Raw genomic sequence first — 9,371 nt, forward strand, 5'->3', positions numbered from 1 at the left:
CCGTCGATGAAGTCCGTGACTCTGGGGAGATGATCGCCAGTGATAAGCCGTCTTCCGATGCCGAGGTTCGTGTGGCTACAAATCCGTCTGTCACAATCCGGGGAAAAATGCCTGAAGGAATACGAATGCCTGCGTCTCAGCGATAAGTAAATCTTCCCCAGATAAAGAGATAGAAGAGCTCCGATAATTCACAGGCAGCGGCCCTGTCAAGTCTTTCACCTCCAGCTCGTTTGTGTTGTATCTTCCGTCTTCTTATCTTTGTCCGTTTTCCGATGATCTCGTGATCTCCTTACAGATCCATCGGACTTTATTCGGATTACCGATTACAATACAGACAATACAGTACTCCGTCTACCGCTTTCGCCCTTTCATTTCTGGCTCCAACCTTAGTTTTCCTGCAGCCTCAAGCTTGATTACAACCACAACTCCACCCATTGTATATTGCTCTGTCATTTAACCGATTCTGCTGGGAGGGATTGCCATTACAAGCAGTTTCGCTGATTACTCCTGAGAGGACCTACTAGTAGTACAATACTCTCACTCCCCAAGTGTCGCTATGGCCTCTATGTCGAACCCCGCCTCCGGCGCCGCCAACCCCTCATCGCGGAAAACATTCACCGTTGGGACGCGCAAGTCTAAACTTGCCCTTTCGCAAACTGACCTTGTAGTCTCGGCGCTTAAAAAGGTTTACCCTAACTATGAATTCAAAATACACTCGCAGGAAACTGCTGGCGATTTGAACACAACCATTGCTTTTCGAGAATTTACGACAAAGAACCTATGGACGGAGGAGTTAGAGGAACACTTGATGGCCGGCAATGTGGACTTCATTGTGCACTCTTTGAAAGGTTTGATATCTGCGTATGGTAGCGGTAATACTGCAGTGGACGCTGATAAAGTGACTGTCCTCAGATGTACCCACTACCCTACCCCCCGCGTGTACGCTGGGCCCTATGATGGAGCGTGAAGATTCCAGGGATGTACTGGTCATCAAGCAAGGGCTACCGAACATGTCTTTATCCGATTTGCCTGCAGGATCTGTCGTTGGCACCTCCTCCATCCGCCGTACTGCTCAATTAGCCTTGAAATACCCTCACCTAAAGGTTATTGATGTGCGTGGGAATATCGGCACACGACTCGCTAAACTAGACGCGGAAGATTCACCTTATACTTGCATTATCCTGGCAGCTGCCGGCTTACTGAGACTAGGTCTCGATGATCGCATCTCGCAGTACCTGGACTCGAAAAACGGTGGGATGCTTTATGCAGTTGGCCAGGGTGCGTTGGGCATCGAAATCCGAAAGGATGATCAGGTGATGCGTGATATGCTGAACAATATCGGTCATAATGAGACGACATTTGCCAGCACCGCGGAGCGGAGCCTGCTACGAACTCTTGAAGGCGGCTGCAGTGCACCACTTGGAGTTGAAACCGAATGGATTAAATCATCTGATGGTTCGAAGAAGCTCCGAATGAGGTCCATCGTGGTCAGCGTGGATGGTAAGGAAAGCGCTGAGGTCGAAATCGATGGAAGTGTCGACTCCGTTCAAGCCGCTGAGGACTTTGGCGTGACTGTTGCCAAGGAATTAGTAACCAAGGGAGCAGAAAAGATCCTCGAGGATATCCAGCGGAGTAAGCAAGCTGCTTAAATCATAATAATGTATAGATAGATGTCCTGTGGCGGGGGGCTGGCCTTCTCCGTGGTTCAGAAATTGTATCTAGACGGACAACTGTACATATCTGAGGAAATCTCAGACGTGCTATTGCAAAGTAACACTACGTGGAACCCTGTCGCCCTCCTACAAATTCACTATCCTTTCTAAAGTGTAGAAGTGATAATGGCAGACAGCGAAAAAATCCCAAGAATATAGATAGAAAAAGCCTTTAACAGCAGCAAGGTAGAGTAATTGGGGCCCCAAAATTATGATATGAGAGCGAATTAAGCATGTGCCAGAGGACCCAATCAGTATTAACCTCTATTCAAGGTATTTCCAGAGCCTCGTGGGTTGGCTTCTGTAAATTCATCCCAGGCTCTAGCTTTCATAGTTTCTTCATCAGCCCTATCCATATCATCCTCATCAACTTTCTCTTGTATACCAGACTTCTCTCCACCTTCAATAATGCCGCCTCTTCTCTTCTCTTCTTCGAGATATTCGTCGATGGTCATAGTAGGCAAATTGTGACCGGATCGGAAGACACCTTGCTGGAGCTGTGTGCGCCGATCAAGTAGTGTAAATGGCTGCATTGGTTTCCCGTCCTTACTCAATATCGGTCCAAATTTGCCTCCTTGCAGAAGCTGGGAAAGGGGAGGATCTAGTCGTCCAGAGTATTCCGGCTGTTGAGCGTCCTTCCGGCGCCTAGTGTCTTCGGGTTGGATTTGATCATGGGCTGGTGCCGAGTTGCGAATGGCCGATAGCATAGACAGCTCTTGTGAAAGAAGGTCCAAGGATTGAAACGTCTGGTGAGTATACAGTTTGATCTCTGCAATATAGAGCTGTCGAACATCTTCGTCGTCGGTCTGGAGCTGGCTTTGATTATCGGAGAGGTACTTCAGGTACGTCAGCAAAAATGACAATTCCTCAAAATAGAGTATATTTAACCTGAAGTCTTTGTTTGAGCTCCTTTTCCTCTCTAAACCTATTTATCTTCACTTCTCTCCGGGCGGCGGCGTCGTTGACAGGCGTCAGCGAAAAGGACGCTGGGTTCGCAGTATACCGTTCATAGAGCTTCTTATCCTTATCATTGAGTAACTCGTAATCATCCAAGCGCGTGAGGTATCTTTCGTATTGTTCAAGTGCACGTCGAAGGCTAGACACGCGGTCTGAGGTGTACGATCTCTGTAGAAGCTCCGCAAGATGGTATGACACCGTGAGATACCTAGTGCGAACCGGAACAAATCAGTCTAGGCCGGGATATAGAAACAATAAGGTGGTAGAATTACGGTAAATCCCCAGTTGCGATATCTTCCAGCGGTTCGTTCGAGCTGAATAACGATAGGACCGCAACAAGCCGTGCGCATTCCTCGAGCTTGGCTATTGTGGCATTGACATCGTTGCGGTATTGCTCTGTGTTAGTGTCGAAGCGGCTTTCCAATGCTGACTTCTCTGATTTTGCAGCAGCAAAAAGAGCGCGAAGACTCTGGGGTTGTTCCATTGTAGTGGTTTAAGGTAGTATATTTGTAAAGATCAAAGCTGCATGAAACAGAGCTCCGCGGAGAGGGGTAAAATTATAGGAATAATTTAAGGTCAATTATGGGTCCGCTCCGCGCCATCGGAACCTCAGGCCCCACCAATTTAAATACACTTAATGTTGACGAAGTATAGGCATACTTCCCCAAAGCATAGAGTCAGTTCAACAATCTATTGTAGAGTTCTATCTACCTTACAACCCTACTTATCATCTTTGAGATGGTTATAACTAACAAAGAAATGCTTACTAGTTATTTTATCCTAACTAGGCTTTAATGAAACATTACAAACACATATTTTATGTTAATGGATGTTGTTTACTGGACTGCAAGGCAGTGTAACATTATAGCACCCATACATCTATCTAGTATTAGTACTTATCCCTTCTCAGGCTACTTCAAGGTATAATGAGATCATTCACTTCGAGGGACATTTTCTTTCACAGGGTCATGCCACTCATTTTACCTTTCCTTTCAGTCACTAAGTACCAAACCATACTAAAATCCAATGCACATGTCCATTTCAACTACTTGTCAGAGTTTTGAGCAATCCAAGCAAATCCAAAATGCCACCACTAGAAGTAAAGCCCCTAGCTGGCTATGTCAGGAGCCAAAGCCTCAGGATTCCCTCATCTTTGAATCTGTCCGGGGAAAGAACTATTTCGACTACTGAACCAACTGAGGGAAATGACAGCTCTTCAGAAGAGTCAGGAGACAACGAACAAATATCCACTCAGAGGCTCATCTCTCAAAACAAAAGACTCCAGAGTGCTAAGTTTGAAGCTCTGTACGGTCCTCAACCCAGAGCTCTTTGCCATCCATAGTTGACCTATATTTAGGCTTTCTGAACGAGCTGATACACTTACCGGCAATAGCGGTAGACCTACACTCGACTTGCCGGACGCTGAGCTGTCTACAGCAAGCTTGGTAGCTAAACAAGATGCTGGAACTGGGATGCTTGACCCGAGAGAGTATCAGGTAGAACTCTTTGAAAGGGCAAAGTCACAGAACACCATTGCTGTTCTCGATACCGGTACGTGCATTCAGGCCCAACTTGATGTCATCCCTTTCTTCTCGCCTAATTGTACTACAGGATCTGGAAAGACCTTGATTGCCGTGCTTCTGCTAAAGCACATCATTCAAAATGAGTTGATTGATCGCGCCAACGGAAAACCACCTCGCATCTCCTTTTTCCTTGTGCGTATACATGTAGTGTTTGGCTCTTTTGAAGGTGCTAATACGCAAGTAGGTTGATAGCGTGACACTTGCTTTCCAACAGGCCGCCGTCTTGCGCAATAACCTGGATCAGAATGTCGCACAATTTTTTGGCGCTATGGGTACTGATCTTTGGAGCAAGCAGACCTGGGACCATCAGTTTGAGAACAATATGGTGATAGTCTGTACCGCAGAGATATTGAACCAATGTCTACTCAACTCATACATTAGAATGGATCAAATCAACCTACTCATCTTTGATGAAGCCCATCACACAAAGAAAGACCATCCTTACGCGCGGTACGTATTTGGCAAACTTGAGAGAAGAGAAAAGGACAACCTAGGCTGATGGTGATGCTCTTATTTCTAGGATTATAAGAGAATCATATCTCAAAGCAGACCCAACAAAGCGTCCAAGGATCTTTGGAATGACAGCGTCGCCTATTGACACTAAGGGGGATATCATAGAATCAGCTACGTACGTCCTACAGTATATGCAACAGCGCTCTTAACTTACGTTTTATAGGAAGCTGGAGGTGCTCCTAGACAGCAAGATTGCCACAACATCGAAACCTAATCTATTAAGAGAAGTCGTCAGACGTCCGATAGAGGAATCTTGGGAATACGATAAGCTCGATCCACCATTTGCAACCAAGCTGTATCAGATCCTGCAAGCCCGCTTTGGTGACATTAGCTCTTTGCAACCTGTATTCAGATTTACGTTACAGGCTAGTTCCGAACTGGGACCATGTTGCGCAGATCGTGCATGGGCGTACGCCCTAGCAGATGATGTGTTGCCAAAGCTTGAAGGAAATGTGAGAAAGCTCGCCCAATCTATCTCATCGCCGATTCCCCAGTGCGCTCTCAAGGAAATTTCAAGGATTCAGGAAGCTAGTGACATTGTCAAGAATCATTCGTTCAATAGCCCCAACGTTCCCGGGGAATTGAGCCCTAAAGTACAACTCCTACGCCAAAAGCTTATCAAATACTTTGAGCATCCAACGAAGACAAAGTGTATCGTTTTTACCCAGAAGCGTTACACTGCTAAGATGTTGTTCGACCTTTTCTCGACTTTAGAGATTCCATACTTACGTCCTGGTGTGCTGATCGGTGTCCGATCTGGTGATATCGTAGGAATGAACGTGTCGTTTCGCCAGCAGTTTCTCGCTTTGGTGAAATTCAGGAGTGGGGAGATTAACTGCTTGGTAAGTAGCACTAGTCCTCTGCACTCGTTCACAGGGCTAACAAGTAGAAGTTTGCTACTTCAGTAGCCGAAGAAGGACTCGATATTCCTGACTGCAATCTTGTGGTTAGGTATGTTACACCGCATTGTTGGTTCGCTTATGCTAACAGATTAGATTCGACCTATACAATACCCTTATACAGTATGTGCAAAGTCGTGGCCGTGCTAGACATTCAAGTTCGACCGTAAGACAAGACCATAATCACTACCGAATTACCAAAATTTCTAATTGACATACATACAGTATGCAAGTATGATTGAAAGGTACAATGCTGATCATGCGGCACGACTAGTCGAGGTTCGGGAGGCCGAAGTAAGTGTACAAAATTTATGTACGACTGATAGTTCTAACACAATATCAGAAACTTATGCAGAGTTTCTGTGAAACACTTCCAGAGGATCGAATACTCCACGGGATTGATAGCGAGATAGACTCAATCCTCCAAGGTGAAGAAGAGAAGCGAACATTTATAATTAGGGCTACAGGCGCGAAGCTGACTTACCACTCTGCCCTTGCTATTCTCGCACGCTATGCGAGCTCTCTGGTGAGAACCGTCGTCCCGTACTGACACCGAAGAGCTTTTAATTAAGATATCTATGTTATCTAGCAATACGAAAAAGAGACATCAGCTCAGGCTACATATGTGGTGCTTCCACAGAATAACAGTTTTGTTTGTGAAGTCATATTACCGGAAAAGTCGCCTGTTCGAGGACTCACTGGAGTCCCTGCATCGAAGAAATCTGCTGCAAAGCAGTCCGCAGCCTTCGATACATGTGTCTTGCTCCGGAAACACAAACTGCTCGATGATCATTTTAACTCAGTGTATCATAGGCGCTTGCCTGCAATGAGAAATGCGAGGCTTGCCATCACTTCTTCTCGTACAAACCAATACGACATGCTATCAAAACCTTCACTTTGGGGAAAACAACAGGGTACCCTTCCAGAAAAGCTATTTGCCACGGTTATATCATTCATACCATCAGAGCCACTCAGGCGCCGACACAGAAGTATAATCTTGCTCACCCGTGAGAGACTACCTGATTTTCCATCATTCACCATCTTCCTAGATGATGATATCGAGACCATAGTCGTTACTGAAAGCGTGGAGGAAGCCCTACATATATCCTCGCAAGAATTGGAATACTTATCAACATTCACATTTCGTATTTTCCACGATGTGTTTCACAAAACCTATGCGGAAGAACCCGAGAAATTGCCATACTGGGTTGCTCCAGCAGAAACAAAGAAGTCCAAGAACGTCAGCGACTCAAAAAGCCTTACGGACTGGGAGCTGCTACATCTTGTGCATGAAAACGAGGAGATACCTTCTACACTGCATCCATCTTCAGAAGCTTTGATCAATCGTTTCGTATTTGACCCGTGGGACGGAAGGTATCGTTACTTCACCATGGCTATTGACAACACACTGCACCCTTCAGATCCGCCTCCATCTTTCCTCCCGCGCCGCAAGTTTATGGAAAGCATCATGAGTTATACCTTAAGCGGTTCAAAAAATGCACGGGCAGGGTTCTTGTCAAGGTGTAACTGGCAGCAGCCAGTCTTAGAAGTCGAGCTGGTTCGCCTGCGGAGAAACCTTCTAGACAAGATGACAGACACGGAAAAGGACGTCGAAACTAGATGTTTCGTCTGTATAGAGCCACTAAGGATCTCCGCTGTCAGTTGAGCGCATTTTATCGGATATGGCTTAATAATTACTTGCTGACTTGTTGCTTAGATCCCCGAGGAAATTGCTGCTTCTTGCCTTGCCTTTCCGGCCATAATTAACAGGCTGGATGCGTATTTGATTGCGCTCGAAGGCTGCAAAACCTTGGATTTATCTGTGAAGCCCGAATATGCGCTGGAGGCTTTTACAAAAGACTCCGATAACACAGAGGAGCATCGAGTACAACAGATACATGTCCAAAGAGGGATGGGGAAAAACTACGAGCGTCTAGAATTCTTAGGGGACTGTTTCCTGAAAATGGCAACATCGATTTCTCTCTTCGTGCAGAACCCGGATGACGACGAATTTGATTTCCATGTAAACCGGATGTGCCTCATATGCAACAAGAATCTTTTCAACACCGCCCTAAAGAAGGAGCTTTACCAGTATACCCGCAGTCGAGGCTTTTCAAGGTATGAAAGCGTTTATAAGTACCAAGCCATAAGCTGACAGGAAAACTTAGGCATACGTGGTACCCGGATGGCTTAACCCTGTTGCATGGCAGGGACCACAGGAAGAAGATTTCGGCGGAGAGCAAACATGCACTCAGAGAAAAGACAGTTGCGGACGTTTGCGAAGCCTTGATCGGAGCGTCATTGCTCTCAGGTGGGCTACATAATCAATTCGACATGGCTGTCAAAGCAGTCACTGCTGTTGTTGATAGTCCCAACCATAAGGCCTTATGCTGGGCGGATTATACTTCATCTTACATGTTGCCGAAGTATCAAACCCAGAGCCCAGACGGATATGAGCTGGATCTTGGCCGTAAGGTGGAGGAGAAGCTGGGTTATCGTTTCAAATATCCTCGCCTTTTGCATTCAGCTTTTACGCATCCATCGTACCCTTCGACGTGGGCTAAAGTACCATGCTATCAGAGACTGGAATTTTTAGGCGACTCTTTGTTGGATATGGTTTGCGTAGATGACTTATTCTACCGATATCCGGACAAGGACCCCCAATGGCTCACGGAGCATAAAGTAAGTGTACGGCTTTTTGTGTCTACCAAGCATTTATTGACTATAACCTTACAGATGGCGATGGTATCGAACAAGTTCCTCGGCGCCTTAGCTGTTAAGCTAGGGCTCCATACCCATCTTAGACACTTCAGTAACCCACTGCAATCGCAAATTACTCATTATGCCGAGGAGATACAAGCGGCAGAGAATGAAAGTCAAGGTGCAGTGGATTATTGGTTGGTAACAAAGGACCCGCCTAAGGTAAGAAGGTGCCCTGGAGTACTTATGCGCAGCCCAGGACTCAGCTACTAATCTTGATCACCAGTGCCTGCCGGACATGGTTGAAGCTTATCTAGGCGCTGCTTTCGTTGACTCGGATTTTCAATTCCGCGTGGTAGAGGATTTTTTCCAACGTCATGTGAAGTCATATTTTCATGATATGACCATATACGACACCTTTGCGAACAAACACCCAACTGTGAGGCTATTCCTACGGTTGTTAATGTTTCTATATGGCTGATTAAAACTAGACTTTCTTGCAAAATCGACTGACAAATGAGTACGGCTGTACAAATTATTGCCTGAAAGCCGGGGAGATACCCGTTGTAGATGGGGGTACGGTGAGTGTCCTGGCTGCTGTTATTGTGCATGAAGTTGTCATTGCAGAAGGAACAGCATCATCAGGCCGCTACGCCAAGGTCAAAGCGAGTGAGAAAGCTCTGAGTGTCCTGGAAAACATGGGGCCATCTGAATTTCGTGAGAAATATCATTGTGACTGCCGAACGGCAAATGGTTCGCAGCCCATGGATATCGGAACCGCGATTTGATTGGAAGGGTGGTTGGTGGTGGTGTGGGTAATCTAAGAAAATGAGTACGATTGATAATTCGCATGAGAATGTACTCTTAGAGGTGACCGTCGCTTCCGAATTCGAATGATTTACACATAATAGGACAAACGTCTCCATGCTCTGTAACAAGTGGAAGGATGAGCAAGTATGTAGACTTATCGTTGAAATTGCCATGGATTGCTTACCGTTAAACCAGAT

The 9,371-nt window shown here is 46.0% G+C and overlaps 3 protein-coding genes across 3 annotated transcripts; 2 read left to right on the forward strand and 1 right to left on the reverse strand.

Moving 5' to 3' along the window:
- Positions 1-556: 556 nt before the first annotated feature.
- On the forward strand, positions 557-1,649 carry AO090120000294 (porphobilinogen deaminase; the record flags this gene model as incomplete). The annotated part of the gene is made up of 2 exons (XM_001823970.3): positions 557-848; positions 913-1,649. The coding sequence occupies 2 exons, from the start codon at positions 557-559 to the stop codon at positions 1,647-1,649; spliced, it is 1,029 nt and encodes a 342-aa protein (XP_001824022.1).
- Positions 1,650-2,579: 930 nt separating this feature from the next.
- On the reverse strand, positions 2,580-3,153 carry AO090120000296 (IGBP1/TAP42 family protein; the record flags this gene model as incomplete). The annotated part of the gene is made up of 2 exons (XM_001823971.3): positions 2,580-2,877; positions 2,942-3,153. 2 exons carry the CDS (start codon positions 3,151-3,153, stop codon positions 2,580-2,582), a joined length of 510 nt encoding a protein of 169 aa, XP_001824023.3.
- A 988-nt stretch (positions 3,154-4,141) lies between these two features.
- On the forward strand, positions 4,142-8,845 carry AO090120000297 (putative RNA helicase/RNAse III; the record flags this gene model as incomplete). Its single annotated transcript, XM_023237683.1, has 12 exons — positions 4,142-4,384; positions 4,437-4,702; positions 4,773-4,880; positions 4,929-5,607; positions 5,658-5,716; positions 5,761-5,830; positions 5,890-5,958; positions 6,008-6,202; positions 6,254-7,321; positions 7,382-7,782; positions 7,833-8,604; positions 8,651-8,845. 12 exons carry the CDS (start codon positions 4,142-4,144, stop codon positions 8,843-8,845), a joined length of 4,125 nt encoding a protein of 1,374 aa, XP_023092488.1.
- Between the last annotated feature and the right edge of the window lie 526 nt (positions 8,846-9,371).

This window comes from Aspergillus oryzae, chromosome 5 (assembly GCF_000184455.2).
Source record: "Aspergillus oryzae RIB40 DNA, chromosome 5".
Taxonomy (NCBI): Eukaryota; Fungi; Ascomycota; class Eurotiomycetes; order Eurotiales; family Aspergillaceae; genus Aspergillus; species Aspergillus oryzae.